Below are 18,028 nucleotides of genomic sequence, written 5' to 3'. Positions count from 1 at the left end.
AAAATGTCAAAAATTCAAATCTGAAATCTGTTATTCAGAATTTCAAGAAAATGCAAAAAATCAATAAATACAATATATATCAATATATACTTGTTATCAATATATACTTGAGCAGGTATTGCCTCACCAAGCACTAACCAACGTTTTGAGATTGACAATTCAACATCAAAGTAACAACCCCCAAAAGTGTTTGAAATTGACGGAAAGGATTCGAGAAGTATAACTTATAAACAAAATTTATGTGTCCATGTGAAAATTTTAACTAATCGTTTTTGTAAATGAAAGGAAGCAAGAAAAAGCGATTCACTTGTTGAATTCCATCCGTCTAATACAACCGTTTTTGAGTGCATCCGGACACGGACATTCAGACGGATTAATGGGGCACACGATTGGGAATACTAATGTCTTCTTCAACACTAGTCAACTGTAAGAAAAGCATTGCACCTGAAAATAAGAAATTTGGATTCTGATAATTGTGGTGACATTCACGCAATAACGCACACATCCATCGGAATCTCCAAGATTGAATGATGTATACAAGCCTTCCTCTGGCAATTGGAATGTGAATTTAAATTTATGGCTTCCAGTTTCTATTTCACAAAAATTTCCATTCCATTCATGTCTTTTGGTTCGTATTGCAGTTACTGTTGACAGTCGTAAAATGTCATTAGGCTGCAACTCGCAAAATGCTGCTTTTGTGCATGAATTTTAAAGTATGTGTTGTAAACTTTCAAAGCAAGAAATCTAAAATATATGAAATAGGCCCAGTATAACACATTGATACTAGCATATTTGGTCATTTACTGAGAGAGTGTTCAAATATTCCAGCAATTTCTATCAGTATGGCTCCCACGCCAGACAGATCTCAACTGAAGGTCAAAAAAAGTGTTCCACGAACAGGATGGGCTCCTAGATACCCAGTAACTATCCTAGGAGACGGACAACTTTAACTGCGAACGCGCGAAAATGGGGCTAACTTAGCCATGTAATGTCATCCATCCAATAGAAAGATGTTGTAACAAAACAAACATCCTAAGGACTTCGTTGTCACCGTCCTAACCCGCTAGGCCCTGGCAAATGATCCTTATGAATAAAAGGTAGTCCAGTTCTGCATACGCTGAGCTTCACCTAAAAAATCCACTACACAAATTGAAAGAATGCATAGAACGTTTGCAACAAGTGTGGCTAGAGCCCTTCTCGAATCTTCGTTCATGAAGCCTAGCCTTGATGATGATGTTGATGATTCAGATGTCCGATTGACAAGCACTATGCAATTCAAGCATTTCTTACATTTCAATTCAGATTTTATATTACTATATGCGTCATTCTTATATAAATTTCCATAAATTTAAAGAAATTGAGATTTTAGTAAAAAAAAACTTCTTTTAGATTAAATGAAACTAACATATGATGGAATAGGTTTTTTGTGATTTGTTTTTTCTTCGGACCATAACACTATTGTTTCGTCTAACAAAACCCTTTTTTGTTCTCGTGCCATGAGACAGAAACAGCCATTCCCTATCTGCATATTCAATTTCAAAACTAATAAAGCGGGAAATCAATAAATTATGACAGCGGCAATTAATTAGATTAGTGAATAAACAAAAGAGTGAGAGATGAAACTTAGCAAATAAATACAGCGACAAAACACGCTGAAGTAGACACCATTCCAATCGTATAAACTTGAGACAAATTAAATATTACTGATATAAAAACCTGCCTTTTTATCAATCCAAAAAACTCGAATGATACCGAAAAGCTGCACATTGATTAGATGATAAGATAGATTATTGCTAAGTCTAAAGATCACTTCACCATGAATCATATCACCAGGATTGTAAATTTTTTCACTCAAAAGTATATCAACATGATAGGGCAAATTTTCAACCGAAAAAGGACCTGTCACACTGGGAACTGCTAGAGATGATGATGTCATTGCCAGAATCTGAATCAGATAAAAGTCAATTATATATAAGGTATGCACGTGCAAACGAATAGCTAATAGTACAAATAATGGCAGAAACAGTCACGAAAATTATTCAATTAAAAAGTCATTCCAGTATTATAGGTTTACAATTCAAACAGCATGGTACAAATACTTGCATTTGCATTGAGAAGTCTGCAAATGATTGAGTAAATTTATCCCGGACTGTTTTATGGACCGTATTATGACGCAAAAAATCATTTTACAGCATATTTATCTAAGTGGTGTTGTATCTCAAATGAATTTTCTACAGAATGGTTTTGCTAAAAGATGAATATTTTATGAGAAATTTTATGATGAATAATCCGTGTTAGTAGCCATTCGGCATATTATATTTTATGCAATTAAATTACTCACATTTGAATAATTAATTCCTTAAATGTCATCAGCATAAAAAAAGCTACTAAGGAAAAGTAAGCACATGAATAATGACAAGTAAGATGGGTGCTAAAATATTTTAAAAGAGCAGCAAAGTAGTCAACAATCATTGAATATATCATTATTAAAAACAGGTTGACAGACAATCGAAAATGTCATCAAATGAAAAGTATTGTGTGCAGCGGAACTCGTCATCGTTACACATATCAACAACAAAGGAAACAGCTCAGCATTTAAGCAATTTTATTAAAAATCGAATTAAAAAGAAGTGGTGATTTTTACCGAATTCGGGAAAAATTTTTCATATTTTAAGTTGATCATTCAATTTACAAAATTGTTATGTCAAATTTAATTAAATCAGCTTGTTACTAAAATTATTAAATCAGTATTAAATCATTAAATAAAATATGATGAAGAAGCTATGCAGTAATCAGCAATCATTTTGAGATAAAGAAGTATTCTGTGAATTTAGTGAAGTTCTTTTTATAATTCAACTTACTTCTTTCTGTTTTTATGAAGCTGCCACATTTTAAATACATCGAAATTCTCCAACGTTCCAAATCCTCCTAATTACTACAATTCATAAATAATTTCAATTTCGCATCAAAAACACTTTTACAAATTAATTAAAATTATTTAAAAGAAGCAGTAACTTTAATTAGGTAATAAGCAAGATTACTTTATTCTCATTGTAAGACAATGAAATCTTAAAAATGAAATCTTATTATCTGAACCAATCTTCTCTTCTAATGATATGTACATCTGAGCTCTTCTGCATTGTCGCATGAACTGAGAAAGAAGAAGTCATCGTACAATGGGCTCAATCAGTATCGGTGATCACATAGTTCAGTTCAAAATAAAGGTCAGCTGGACTGACCATTGCCACATTATTATCACCTTTCTTCATCTATACATTCCCACATAAGGAAGAGAGAAGGTATCTTTTGATCGCTCCGTTATATTAATTAAAATTAAAGTTCATCCCGCCATGTCTATCCAATTGTTAATGTTTTTTGAGAATTAAAAATACCACATTTGTCGAAGGATAGAAAGGAAATGTTGAGCAAAATTGCATTTTAATTTCAATTCCATAAATTTTTTTGCAAGAAATGTCTGGATGTTAAGTTGAATTCTTTTGAAATTTTAATCGATCAATTCGAAATTAAATATCTTGAAGAATACTTCAGTTAGCATAGATTAATGAATCATTTACTACTTTAAATGTATCACATCGATATGGCTTAGCTAACGACTTTTTCCGAAATGTATCATTGGTTGAAAACAAATGGAGGGAGGGGGAGGGAAATGAAATTGGAGTAGTTTTTGATGCTGTCATGTGATGGGACAGATGACTTTGTTTAGGGGTCGCTACTTGTGCAAATACAGTTCATCGGCCCTTTGATTTAGTTTAGGAAGAGGACTGACCAATAAGTTTGAATAAGATAACACCCGAATTGGATAACGATACATTACTGTCATACTTCTGCCGCTTTATAGGTCATCAGCGCAATTGCTACGGGGAAGAAAGATGCGAGGGCAAGGGAAATCGTAACGCCTTATCCATTCATCCATCCTGCATCCATCTATCTTCCTTTTAGGCTGTTCTTCACCATCCTACTCCTTCTTTTGGGAATCCTTATTCCGCAATTTCAGTTTCCTATTTCAAACCTGTCACATCTAATTTTTTGCCTTTTCATTGCTTATTTGACCCTAATAAATTAGCAGCTCTTAAAGTTCAAGCTAAAGAGGGATAGTCTTAGCTTCTGAACAACGGTTAGTTCGTCTTACCTATATGTTACCGTCACTTACTAATTAGATTCAAATAGAACATAAACGGATTTTTGCTTCTTTTCACATAGATAAACAGGATCGTTTTCATTTGCCAAAAACTTCCGGAAATATATCTTGCTACGCTTCCTTTGTATAATTTCCGTATCAGAGCTATTTAAGTCGGATTTCGTGAAAAAAGAGTCTGTCCAAAGAGTTTATCCATAAAGAGAGTCTATCCATTATGTCCTGCATAATTCGCATGTATATAATTTCTGATAAAGAATTTTCTTCTCCACCCTAACTGGTTACTTTGTAGGCCTACCGAAATTATTGATTGAATTTCAAACTTCCTGATAATTATCAGTAAGCTATCCATTAGTAGCATTACAAGGTGATAAGAAGTTGTGAAATCATTCAAGAATTTACAATCAGCAAAATTAATCAATCTTCTTAGATTATCAAAGAATGGGAGTTTTTATCTATTTTTTGATATGTGTTGCAATTCTAGAAAAGAAAAAATTCCGAATTGGAGAAGATATTCTAAGCCTTATCCGATTAGCACCCATCGTTAGCATAGTGTGACCATCATTTGTTGAAAGCCAAGACAGTGAAATAGATAACTGCAGCCATATACGATACTAAGAGCAATTTGCATTTCATGCTTTATCTGGCTGAAGTAAATTTCTCTTGCAGCATTACCTTTTCCAATGTCCTCATAAATCTGATTTTCCTTTTTTTTCAGTCTCTCAGTTCCTCTGCAAATACTGTTGCTAAAACAAGAGTCAAAATTGATGTAAAATAAAATTTTCTTATTAAAATTAGTTTACATTCAAATTTCCAAATCAAAAAACTGGTGATTCCATCCTTTTAAAAAATTTCCTGTTGCAATTTCTTTTCCTCCAAAACTATTTTATGTGATATCCTTTTAGAAGAATATATATTTATGTGTGAGTAATACAAGAAACAATTCAATATATTGATAAAATTTTCTAATCACTAGCTGTCTATTTTCAACATTCGAACTCTTAATAGTTTGTCATTTAATTTATGTAAAAATTATTTTCCAAGTGATTTCCAAGTTCTTGAACTGGATTTTATTAAATGACAGAATTGACAGTTAATACAATGCCTTCAATTAGATTTAAAGTGTTGCTGATATGCTCTCGAAATTACTGTAGGGAGAAAATAGTTTAGAATTTAAATTTTAGAATCAGGACTGTTCAACTGCAAACTCCCTACGGAGGGAGATGAAACCAACAAGTGGCATCATCTATGCGGAACGTCTATCTCGCACTTCAAGTGCCACCAAATGCAATATGATGGAAAATGGTCCGTTAGAAGTTCGTCGTGAACGTGCTTTCAAATGTATTATATCCGTCGCGAGTACTCTAAGTATTTCCAGCTTGCTGACACTATGTCTTGTAGCACCATCCGCCTATAATTTTGTTGACAATATGGGGACATTCACCAGGCAGGATTTCGCCTTCTGCGAAGTATGCATTTTTTTTTTTCAGTTTAAGGGAAAAGCAAGGTTGTGAAATCATCGAAGCATTGAAATCCACATTGATACAATTTTGAAATCAAGCATTTCTTTGTTTATTTTTTTAAATTTTAAAAAAATATGAAGTGCTTATCTGAAACGAACGCCTGAATTCTTTCCTGAAGTTGATCCCAATAAATAATTAATTGACACCTTCCTCTTTGTATCTCAGGATTGTTGAAGTCTGGTAACAATAAAAACTGAAAATGGATTTTACGGCTAATGAGCAGCAGGAAATAATTTTTAATCAAAAGATAATCGAGAATGGGATTTGCAACAATCATCATTGATTTAATATTTGCATTAAATCGATTTTTCGCAACACTTTTGTCAACTTTGCATAAAAGTTGCAAGCATTTCCTTCCATAAAATCATTAGTTGTTTGACACCTGCGGTTTCAGTGTTTAAACATGAAAAAGTATTCCGTTCACCTCTAAATGTACCAAATGGGAAAGTTCAATAAAATATGTCACCAAACTTCTTAACTTCACTTACAAGAAGAAGGATGTTAGATCAAATAGTCTGAAAAGAGAAAATAAATGAAGGCGGGACAGTTTCAAGATTGAAATAAGGCGTTCGACGACTTTTGTCTACTAATATTTCTGGCGACTGTAAAATATCACAACCTCAACGTAGGAATTATATTTAAGAAGGATATTAAGTTAAATATTAAGAAAATTCGAACAAAATTTGAGAAAACAGTTAATTTTTGGAGAGTGCGACTCATGATCTGGAGGATGAACTATCAACAATGCAAAGAATGAATCCAAATCGAACAAGGCGAGATGTGTCACACTACAATGGCTTCAACCCAACAACGCTTTTCACCGAACACATGACCTTCCAAGAATGTCCTGGTCCGTCTCTTATCACTTCTATTCATCTCTTTAAAAACTTTTTAAAAAATGTTTGTTTCATTCCAACTTCAAATGTATGCAATTGATAGGAGCAAGCAAAGTTCCTTTAAATCCTCATACCTTTTAATTTTTGAATTGTTTATTGATGAAAAATTGTACTATGGCAAGGTAGTTGGGGTGATTGGTAAAAGTATTATAAAAAGAAAGTTTAGATTTCTTCGTTTTTAGCATGCTGCATACCTGGTGAACGAGGAGCACCAGGTGATGCCGGTCTTCCAGGACTGCCTGGAAGTCCTGGTCCAGATGGTGCACCTGGCAGGCCTGGTGCCACACCGAATGCCTCTTGTATTCCAGAAAGAATATTCGAACCACCGCCGTGTCTACCATGTCCGCAAGGTCCACGTGGTATACCTGGACATCCTGGATTTCCGGGTGATCCAGGAGATCCTGGCATACCCGGGAAACCCGGTAATTTAATCATACGGCATTTGGAGTTGTATTCCATTCTTTTTATTTCAAAATAATTGTACGAATTAATATAGAATATAAATATAAATTAATGTAAATTCATATAAATTAATCAGTATAGCGAGTGAGTATTGTTTTTCGAAATTTCTTTTTGAGGTGCTGATGGACTGCGTGGTAAGCCTGGTGAAGATGGACCACCAGGTCCAGTTGGCCCAGAAGGTCCTGCCGGACCACCCGGTGACAAAGGTTTTACTCCGCATGCGCATGTTATTCCTGGTCCTCCAGGTGATCCCGGTGATCCAGGGCCATGGGGGCCACCCGGACATCCAGGTTTGTCTATTTCGATCAGAAATTTGTCATCACTGGTTGAACTGATATTATTTATTCCTTGTTTCAAAATGATGATTTTAAGTTGTGTAATACACAATGATTTGCAGGACCAAATGGTGAAGATGGCTATACTGGATCACCAGGTGAAAAAGGCTGGCCAGGGCCACCAGGACCTCCCGGTGCAATCGGACCGCCTGGTGCACCAGGACCAAAGGGAGAGCAAGGACCATCAGGTTTGTTTTATATCGGAAGTCATTGAATTCCGCTTTTCTCGAAGTACTGGAACTTTTAAACTAAAATGAAATATCAGGGGGAAGAAAAATTCCAAAATATTATGAAAGCACTTCTGGTATTACCAAAATCAGCGATGCCTATAGAAAACATCATGTAGTCTTTAAATTCAGGAACTCCTGGGACATGTGTCTGTCAGGATACGGAAGTAGTCATAACCGACATGTCCCGTCGACAACCGGATACAGAAAAAACAAAAGGCAAACAGGAAGTGAATGATGAAGATATTTCGCAAGATATAAAACTGAAAGAGATTGTGGGATATCAAGAAATGGAAGAACCGGACTTACTTTCAATGCCTGCCAAGGAGACAGAGAAAAAAAGTGAAAGAAAAATACAAGGGGCGACAATCAGTGCATTATATGATACATCACAAGAACGAAACTCAAATAGACACAAGCTAGACAGCAGTGCGATCCCTCAAGCACTTGGTTATCAGTAGCATGGTTATCAGCAATGTTATCAGCAAATATTGTCTTCATTGAGGACCACTGCCATGCATACGTTAGGCTCGCAGTATGCACGGGTAGCTCATGCTCTTGTTACACTTAATTAGACCTAATAACTTTATTGTATTTTAATTAGACCCCGAGGGCTTGCAGGTTAACACCTTTCTTAATTACTTCCAAGCTAATTTATGCTTTAAAAATTGGGAATTTTTCTTAACTTACCTAACAAAATTTACTTGGCTCTTTTATCGTTTATTATCTTCTTTCCGTCAATATTTTTTAATTTAAAATATAGCCATGTATAGCTCAATTACTTGTCTGTCCTCAATTTCAACCGCGTTAATACTAATTATCTTTGCTCATTTACACATTATTCGAAAACGTCAATTAATTTATTTCGTCACTTTTTCATAACATACATTTTGTTTTAGTGACCTTTGCTCTCCAGTGCTTCTCCAGTTTATCATCATTTGCTGCGTTCTACAATACCGTTACTTTATCGGAACTGTAAGTCTTCCAACGGTGATACCACCGATACTTTGAAGGTCTAAAAACCTTCGGATTGCACCCTATGTAGGTTACTCTGTGGGTTACTTTCATGAACACTAACATAGATGACGTGTTTTCCCATACCTCCTCTCATGAAACATTGTAAAACTGTGATTTATCATTTGAAGTTTTCATGTCTGTTCAGAGTTGTTCTTTAATAAATTTTAATGCATTTTGAAAACGTGAACTTTGAAAAGAGTTTCAAATAGTTAGGGTCACTGCAATCCGATTGGCTTGATTGATAACCCAACTGATACAGACATTAAACTGGGAATCATCGTTATTAAAAAGATCTGTAGATCGTATAGCCATATCTAAAGTTGTTAATTAATTGACAGCTAGCATCCTGAATCCTCGTACTCTGCATTCAAAGGTAAAGAACTTTGAAGAAATCAGAGAAGAAGCATAAATTAGTGATGAGAAAGATTATTTCTAAGAATTTTTTGGGAACTTCTGGCAAGAATCACCTGACTGAAATTCTTAACGGTTTCAAACGAAAAAAAAAACACTCAAATTTACTGGTAAAAATTGATAACTTTATCTTCAGGAGAAAAATTCTTAAATTAGTTTTAAGAATTTAACCCACTAATAATCTTTCATGTCGACTGCACTAAATCTCCCGTTCATTCCCATTAATCTTATTATTCAATATTTTTTCTTCTAAAATCGTTCAATTTACAATTTTTCATCAAATTGCTCAAAAATCCTTTTTCGTATCAAATTTTTGGAATGCAAGGTTGAAAAAGAAAAAAAGCGAAAGAAAGAGAGAGAGGGGAAAAATCAACTCGATGAATTAAAGTTGTAAATGAGCCATATTTCCGGCTTCAATTTAATATCGGAAATTTTTCTCTTTTTTTCAATATCGAAAAATTTTAATTTCAATTTAATGTCTTTATGAAACAAAAGGCGATTTCTTTTATTGTGTAAAGTTGATAAGACTTAACGCGTCACACATAATTGCATGCGTCACACATAATTGATGGATAGGGGAAAAAGTATGGAGATAAAACCAATGATGGAAATGGCTAAGAAATTTGAAACTCAAGCTGCATCTCCCTTCTCGTTCGATTGTTCAAATCAAACATATGCAAGAATGAAGGACGTGTCACATGCCTGTCGCATACCTAACATCAACCTTTGTGCATAATTACCGTGTTCAGTTCTTTACTGATTACATCTATCTGCTTGATATGCTCCAGAAACTCTCTATTCAGAATTCTATGAATTGTCTAAAATGACATTTTATCACACAGAAGCATCTTTACAGAAAACATTAAATTTTACTGTACATATTAACAATATTACTTATTGAACTCAGTTTTTCAGCAAAATATTTCTTTTTTCCATTAGGTTAGGAAATTCATGTTTGTTATCATCTCCACTATCATCCTATCGGATTTGTTCTCATACTGATAATTGCTTTATCACATTTCATATCGAATATCTGAGCCAATATTAAAATATTTTTATTTCGATGCATCAATTATCTTCAATATCGAATTATCATGAAATCTTAAAAGTTCGAGATCGAATTTCAGGACTTTTAGTAATCATAGTTCATTTGATTTTCAATTGTGAGATTCTGTTGAACTTATTTTGATTGTCATTGATAAAATGCTTAATCTGTAGCAGGTTTTTTATGGACACATCTCTTTTAGCAAGACGATGCAAAGATAATTCATGTTGCATTAAAACTGACATCATAATTTAAATTTCAACGAAACATCGTTTTGTATTGTAAACTTTAACGTTTTGTGTCCAATTTTCCGGATATTTTTAATTTACAAACTTTCAGAATTTGATAGAAAGTTTATCAAGTCAAATTTCTGGAGATTTCAAAATTCTATATGGAATTTTGCATAAACTGTTTTCCATTGATGCTTCTTATCAATCCAAAACAGATTTAAATTTATAAAGTAAGAGTTTATATGACATACTTCTTGAATTTGTGACAAATGCAAAGCATACCAGTTTCTGCAACATTTTCCTTACTGCTTTAATGGTGTACTGGAAGATTGAACTTTTTTAACTTTCCCTGATGAATGAACTCTACTTTAATGATTCAATGCACTTTATAAAGTCCTATTGCAGGATGACTTTTCATGAATTATTTGATTTGAAATTAATCAGAAGAGAATAAATTTTAAAGGGCCATATGCTGATATTTTTTAAAGAGAAATAAGGAACGGGACAGATAGCCTTGTTTGGTGGATCATATACGGATACGGTGGACCATATACCGATATACGGATACTGTATGTACTGTTTTCAATGAAACAATCTCGCCATGTTGCATGACAGTTTGTTGGATCTTTTTTAACAGTTCAAATTATTTGCTTATCTCTCCGCTATAAATCGATCGATTGGTTGTTAACCTCTGGTTCAAATTTCTCATTTATGTTTCAGTTTTAGTGACTTGTTTCGATTCTCCTTGTTAGCCTTTCCATTTTTTTTATTTTGAAATTCTAGACTTTTATTTTGCAACTTATGCTTAACTTAATTTAACAATTGCAAACTGTACACATAGAAAAGTGATAAAAGAGAATTAATAAGGACAAAAGGAAATTGATTTGGGTTGACCTAGCACAGGAATGATAATCTAGGTCGTCGTACTGTTAACACCGAGTGTCACTAGCTGTTGACGGTATAAGGCGACCATTGTCACCAACAACAGCAGCAGTGGTAACGGTGGCAACATCAGAACATATCGATAAATCAGGAACTGATACTGTTCAAGGATTCCATCACCACAGCAGTACTAAAACCCTCACACCGTCCTCTGGTAGTTCACATTCACCGCAATTGTGAAATTTGCACTTAATTCCGCCAAAAGATCGAACTGCATTTCGGCGCAGGTAATTTTTCGCCTTTTGCTTCAGTTTATGCTTTTCATCCGATTTCTGAAATTACCTTACACTGTGATTATTATTAATTTCTATCGTACATCATTGCTGTCCAAGATTAGCTTGTCTCGAAATTGTACTTGAAATCAATGATTTTGTTCAAATGAATTAAAAAGTACTAACATATGATCAAATATGCTGAATAGGTTGAAATATGAATCATCTAATTGGACTATCTCCTTGTTATCACTTTATCACCCAAACTTCTTGTACGGTCATGCTGCCGTGTATTGAATTTGTCCAGTTAATTTCTGAGTTGGATTCAAATTACATCAATTTTATCCAAAGAAGCTGGGTGCAGGATTTCATAATCATAAGTTTACAACGATTTGCAGCACGATAGGTCAAAGTTCAATGCTATAAGCAATAAAAAAGTTAACTTGCTATGGCATAAAAAAAAAAACGAGGAAATTCCGTCCAAAGAAAAGCAGTGTAAAACAAGTCAAATATGAAAGAAAACTTTAGCAACCATCAAAAGATAATAATCCATAATAATTTAACTTAGCTTTAATATTTTCAACCCCAAACTACTTTTACCGCCTTTTTTATTTTTTATTCTTGCAAAAGGAGATTTTTAATTAAAAAAACAATTTAGAGAATCAGAAAACGAACTACACAGCGCTAAGAAAACAAATTTAGCATAGAAGGCACGAAGAAATCAGGAATAAAACAGGTTGAATTGATTGGAATATCCGGAGAAGTCTGTGCGCGACGACTTGGCATCTTTCGAACAGGTCCATCCATTAATTCACGATAATTTCACAATTCACTTCTTTTTTGCATTTAGCGATTCCGAGGCTAGCTCACATGAATTGAGCCAAATACTGTCGCTTTAAATATTTGACTCTCTTAGCTACATTCAATCATACTTCTTTGGTTTTGTCCACTATCATTTAATGACAAATGACACAATTTAGAGTACTAGGGCCAGTTGATAGTGTATATTGCAAGGCTGAAAATTCTTTCTATTTATGGCATGATGTGGAAAATGTAGCAAAACTGGAACTGATTTCACTTTCTAAAAAACTCTTTGATTTCCCATATTTGTTTTCTGTCACTTTTTCCATTTTAATATGATTAATTTTCTAAAACTTGGTCCAACTTTTTAGGCCATCGTTCACGCCTTCATAAAATCAGTTTACAATTCTTTATTAAAACAAAGTGAGGCAAAGATAAAACAAGGAGCGACTGGTTGAATTTGTTTAAGCGATATGAAGCAGGATGAAAGTACAGAAAGGTTTATTGTTTGATGGAACAGTTCTGTTCATCATATAGAAACAATAATGCCTTAATTTTGATAGAAAATATTATTTAGTTCTTCAGTCATAAAGGCAAGGTCAAAGGTTAGCAAAACAGTTGAAGGGTGGTTACTTCTGAATAAATATTAAACATTTTTCATAAATGACAAGAAAGATTTTTCAGCATGGGACAATCCTCCCAGTCAGCACTGACTATGCGACAGCGCATGTATCACTTCGTTACCGGTCTACAAATTGCCTGTAGTTTCGTATCATTATTGATATTGTGCATTGCTCTACCTGTTATGTATAATAATGTTCAAACAACGATTGATTATGTCGATAATGGAATACAATTCTGTGAGGTAAACTGCTTTCTAAATTTCACGAAAAAAAAAAAAAACTAAATGAATTGATTGTAAATTTGATCGATAAATTTTAAGAACTAAAGTTATATGGATTGTTCGCAATTGATTTTAAAAGTTTTCTATGAATACTTATCCTGGATTGCAGCATTCAAACGAAGAAGCGCTGTTGCAAGTAGAACGAGGGAAATCTTATATTACTTCAAACAGGACAAAGCGTCAAACTTATGATCAGAGCGATGACTTTCAGGTTATTTTTGCCATCCATCCGGATTCAATGGTCCTTAAACGAATGTACCTGTACTGACAATCCTTTTGGGTTTATATGTTTGCCAATTATTATAATATGAACTATTCTTTTTCTTTATAGACCTTAAATCCATTCCACAGAAATTCCATGTTGGATGAAGTAACCGGCACACCGATCGAAACAGAATGTCCAGGTTGCTGTATTCCAGGTCCGCCAGGACCGCGTGGTGCAGGGGGCGCACCTGGCAGGCCCGGATCTCCAGGACCAGCAGGTAAACCTGGCATTCCTGGAGCAACTCCAAACCAAACATGCCCAATACAGACAAATCGACCGCCTCCGCCATGTCGTCCGTGCCCAAAAGGTCCTCCGGGTATCAAGGGATGGCCTGGATTTCCTGGAGATCCGGGTCCAGTTGGTGAACCTGGAGCAAAGGGTAAGCTATAATTCTGATTTACCGACTATGTTTTTCCTAAAATATGTGTGAACTCTACTTTCAAATATTTTCAGGTAAAGATGGCGAAGACGGTGAACCGGGTGAACCAGGGCCGCAAGGTCCGCCAGGTTTTCAAGGAGGACCTGGTGTGCCAGGTGATAAAGGCCCAACACCAGAAGCTGAACTTAGAGAAGGCCCACCTGGGGATCCGGGACCAATTGGACCCATTGGTCCTCCTGGTCTGCCAGGACTACCTGGTCGAAATGGGATGACAGGTAGTAGTTTATTTTTTCCTTATAAAAGGCTCTTCCAATATCTAAATTATAGCTAAAACGAATTAAAAAATGTTAATTTTAGGGCCACAAGGAGAACGCGGATGGCCAGGTCTGCCAGGTGAGCCAGGTGAACCCGGATACCCTGGTCCAGAAGGTCCATCAGGTGAACAAGGACCTCCAGGTAAACTTGTTTAAATTGAAAGAAAATCAAATTTTAAATGGATTGTAAGGAACTATAGCATAAATTTAAATGCTTCATTATTACTCAAGCAATAATCATCTAATTAGAATTACTATCTTGTTTTATAGATTTCTAACCTGTCGATCACGATATGTTAGTTCACATCCTAATCGATTCTTGTTTCCTCGATCTTTTTCTTCATATCCTCTAATCTGATTTCAGGAGAACCGGGAATCTGCGTTTGTCAGAATGTTGACTCGATTATCCTCGTGAATCCATCTGCTTCTCAACCTCGGATAGCGGAACGTGTACAAGTAAACTAATCAGACAACGAAGACTAAAAGCATAGGAACCGAGAGATACTTAGGTAAAGGGTAGAAAACGGTGGTTAGTAGCATCCAGTATTCTCTGAGTAGTTTTTATTTATTGTTAGCTGTTGGAACTTCATTATCGTAATTTATTTCTCTTCCTTGAGGTCAACAATAACCAAACGAAAAAGTGGACAAGGCATAATAAAATAATAGGTCATTTAATAGCCATCAGAAAGTAAAAAGGAGAGACATTTCATCATCGAAATTGTAGTGTGACCTTCAAATGATGTGAAAAAAAAGGATAGATAAGTTGACGTTTGTCACTGGATTATTTTATTTTCTTTTTTAAAATTCAGTTTTTCGTTCTTTTCTGACAATTAATTTTAACTATTTTAAATTCTATGAGAATGCGTCTAAAATTTCAACGAGATTTGAAGCAACGTTTGAAAAAATAATTAATTCAGTATGAATTCAATAATGATTAAAATCCACACTATTCGTATACTTCTCAACAGACAATCGTCACACAAATGATATCAATTTTTTGTTTTTTGTTTTTCATCGATTTTCAACTTTAGCATTGATTTGAATGTGACATATTAAACTATGTTTGTTTACCGTATTTTCATTCAATGAAATAGGCCTAACCAGTCCTCTATGAGTGATTGCAACAGGTCACTTAGCAACACACTGGTAGAAGTTTGACAGTAATGTGCGATTAAGGATGAATATAAATTGTACGGTTTCGAAAATGTTCCACAAATTTTTCAAATTTTATATATTTTTCAACGGCTCACTATGATTTTTAAAAAGGAAGTTGATTTTTAATTAATTATTTTAATTGGATGAATGATCAGTATGAACATTATTAACAGTGATCAAATCGTACACTGCATGATTGAAAGTGAAGCCAATCTGTGTGGTTGTGAATGTTTCATTATGTATAGGTACTACTAATATCATGCTTGTCCTCTTCACTACATTCTGAAAGATGTACTTTTGTCATAAAGAGTGTACGCTTGTAGGAAGTGTAATTTGATTGCAGTACTGTAAGTGGACATGCATACGTGGTCACACAGCAGCTTCTTCTCTCGACATTAACACTGTTAAATATACTGTTCTGCAGTGTTCCGAAAGAGTGTGCAAATTTAAAATCCCATTGCTTGGAATTTAACGGTTGAAATTTGTGAATAAAAAGCGGAAATAATGATTGCAACATGCGCTTTTGCTTTACTTTTCAGAAAGAATATATAAACTGAATTTCTGGTATTTGCACATCTTTGAAATTTATATTGAAATGAAAATAGAAGGTGCCAATTTTGCCTTATCAAACGCTAATGACGATTAAGAAGTAATACCTGAAAGAACTTCCCATGAATTAGACACTGATAAAATGATATTTGACATATTTAGCATAGTTAATTCGAAATAAATTCGAATCATTTCCCTCTTCATCATAATAATTTTTTTGGCGTAAACATCGCCACATTAGGTTTTATGATCAAAGGCACTTCATCCGATTTCAATTCCATACTTGAAACAGTTATCCTTTCGTTCACTTGTAATGTTAGTATCAATCCTATAAAAAAGTTTACATTTGATTATTTATTGCAAACATTCCTTCGGGTAATTCCATTTGAGAGAATTTTAATCTCAGTTTGTAAGATTTCGTTTTAATTTGAACTCTGTAACCTGTAGAGAATATAAGGAAATATGCGTAAAATCCCTCATGTATAGCCGAGTAGAGGCGTTGTTTCATTTGTAAGCAACGCAAAATAGCAGTGAGTACTCCGATCATTATTGAAAGGCGCAGAAGTCGCCAGACTGTTCGATTATTTCGAAAACCAGAAATTCTAAAATGAATTTTAAGAATTTTTTCTATACTCACGCAAAATTGATTCCGTCTTTCTCTTTATGTATATGACATTTAACACACTTCTTTTTTTTTTTGATAAGCTTACAGTAAGAAGATCCATATAATGAAAACAAGGAGAGTGGAGTAAATGATACGCTCGGAATAGCCGCAAATTGATAATTGGTGTTGAAAGATGTCACCAGCTGATTTGGTGCTCAGTTCAAGATCAACTTTTTGATTCAATGACCTGAAATTCTTTTCCCTTCACAATTATAACCAATAAATTGACTGAGTTACTAGAAATGGGCTTCATCTTATCCCAAATTTTACAAAATCAAAAAAAAAAACCATTTCAGAATGGCTGCTTTGATCGGCTTTGGCAATTTGTCCCATAATTTAAATGGTTTAAAATAAGTTCAAGATTTTCCCATTAAATGTTTAAATTCTAAAATATATGTCAATATTATTCCGACAGGTACAGTTAATTCACCGTTTTAGGAATTCTAATTTTCATTGAAAACTTGAAAGCATTTCATCGATATTACTCAAACAACTACCTTGAACAGTGGAAAAAACCATATTTATTCTACATGAGTTGAAGAATCAAAAAAATCTAATTTTAAATTAAATTTTAAAATTAAATTTTAAATTAAATTTTAATTTTAAATTAAATCTTCATGTTTTTAATTCTTCAACTCATATGTTGAAGAATTAAAAACATGGAAATTTAATTTAAAACTTTCAATGTATTAAATGATAAACTCAGCCAAAACTTTCGCATCTCAAATCTTTTTATGTTCTTTAATATGTCTCAAAAATTTTGTTGTTGTAAGCAAACATATGTGCCAAATTTTGGAAATCTAATTTTTGCTTTGGATTTAGTTGAATTTTAAAAATGTATTTTGTAAAGCAAATGCAGAATTTTATGAAATGCACGAAATTATTATGAACTTAGAATAAAGCAAAAGTGAGAAGCGACTAAAGAAAACTAAAATTTTGAAAGTTCATTAATGAAATATACCAAATGTATCCATGGATCCAAACTGGACTGAACATGAAGTCGAATGTCTGGTAATTGAAAAATAAAGCAACTAAGAATCGGAAGCAAAAATTAATACGATTCCGGATGATTGCTTCAATCGGTGATACTTCTTCAGGCGTTAAGAAATATGCCATTATTTGTCAGTATTCTGAAATGTTTCAAAATATTTACGTAATCAAAGGTATTTTTGACAAAAATTTTCCCACTTTCATGAGGATATGGCTCACAGAAGAATAGTTTTTTTTAGAGAAGTCATTTTTAATTTACTGCTGATTTCCGCTCCTTCGAATTAGAAGAAATATTTCTCAAACAAGCATTCAGTGTCTTCCAAATACATATTCACTACTGATCCTAATCATAAATATCACTTCTAGTTATCACAGAAATAGTTTGGTATGAGATATAATGATTTCTTTATAAGAAAAACTTTCCAAATTTCATTTTATCGTCGTTGAAATGTTTTGAAAACCATTTAACACTTAGTTCTATCAAAAAATGCGATGTATTCTTAGATTTCGAGTATATTAATGAAAAAATTTTTAGAGAAAAATACAGTTGA

At 33.8% G+C, this 18,028-nt stretch overlaps 5 protein-coding genes across 5 annotated transcripts; 2 read left to right on the top strand and 3 right to left on the bottom strand.

Moving 5' to 3' along the window:
- Window positions 1-1,047: 1,047 nt before the first annotated feature.
- On the bottom strand, window positions 1,048-1,936 carry LOAG_01558 (hypothetical protein; the record flags this gene model as incomplete). Its single annotated transcript, XM_003137097.1, has 3 exons — window positions 1,048-1,128; window positions 1,406-1,542; window positions 1,717-1,936. 3 exons carry the CDS (start codon window positions 1,934-1,936, stop codon window positions 1,048-1,050), a joined length of 438 nt encoding a protein of 145 aa, XP_003137145.1.
- A 3,443-nt stretch (window positions 1,937-5,379) lies between these two features.
- On the top strand, window positions 5,380-8,060 carry LOAG_01557 (hypothetical protein; the record flags this gene model as incomplete). The annotated part of the gene is made up of 6 exons (XM_003137096.1): window positions 5,380-5,625; window positions 6,388-6,529; window positions 6,758-6,997; window positions 7,154-7,327; window positions 7,435-7,560; window positions 7,732-8,060. 6 exons carry the CDS (start codon window positions 5,380-5,382, stop codon window positions 8,058-8,060), a joined length of 1,257 nt encoding a protein of 418 aa, XP_003137144.1.
- A 3,171-nt stretch (window positions 8,061-11,231) lies between these two features.
- On the bottom strand, window positions 11,232-12,263 carry LOAG_01556 (hypothetical protein; the record flags this gene model as incomplete). The annotated part of the gene is made up of 3 exons (XM_003137095.1): window positions 11,232-11,344; window positions 11,390-11,516; window positions 12,171-12,263. The coding sequence occupies 3 exons, from the start codon at window positions 12,261-12,263 to the stop codon at window positions 11,232-11,234; spliced, it is 333 nt and encodes a 110-aa protein (XP_003137143.1).
- A 679-nt stretch (window positions 12,264-12,942) lies between these two features.
- On the top strand, window positions 12,943-14,584 carry LOAG_01555 (hypothetical protein; the record flags this gene model as incomplete). Its single annotated transcript, XM_003137094.1, has 6 exons — window positions 12,943-13,122; window positions 13,271-13,372; window positions 13,493-13,805; window positions 13,880-14,080; window positions 14,163-14,261; window positions 14,484-14,584. 6 exons carry the CDS (start codon window positions 12,943-12,945, stop codon window positions 14,582-14,584), a joined length of 996 nt encoding a protein of 331 aa, XP_003137142.1.
- Window positions 14,585-16,026: 1,442 nt separating this feature from the next.
- Window positions 16,027-17,603, bottom strand: LOAG_01554 (hypothetical protein; the record flags this gene model as incomplete). Its single annotated transcript, XM_003137093.1, has 4 exons — window positions 16,027-16,151; window positions 16,265-16,425; window positions 16,534-16,674; window positions 17,449-17,603. 4 exons carry the CDS (start codon window positions 17,601-17,603, stop codon window positions 16,027-16,029), a joined length of 582 nt encoding a protein of 193 aa, XP_003137141.1.
- Window positions 17,604-18,028: the final 425 nt, after the last annotated feature.

The sequence above is a fragment of the Loa loa genome (assembly GCF_000183805.2).
Source record: "Loa loa unplaced genomic scaffold supercont3.24, whole genome shotgun sequence".
NCBI classification, from domain to species: domain Eukaryota; kingdom Metazoa; phylum Nematoda; class Chromadorea; order Rhabditida; family Onchocercidae; genus Loa; species Loa loa.
This window is presented reverse-complemented; position numbering and strand designations above follow the sequence as displayed.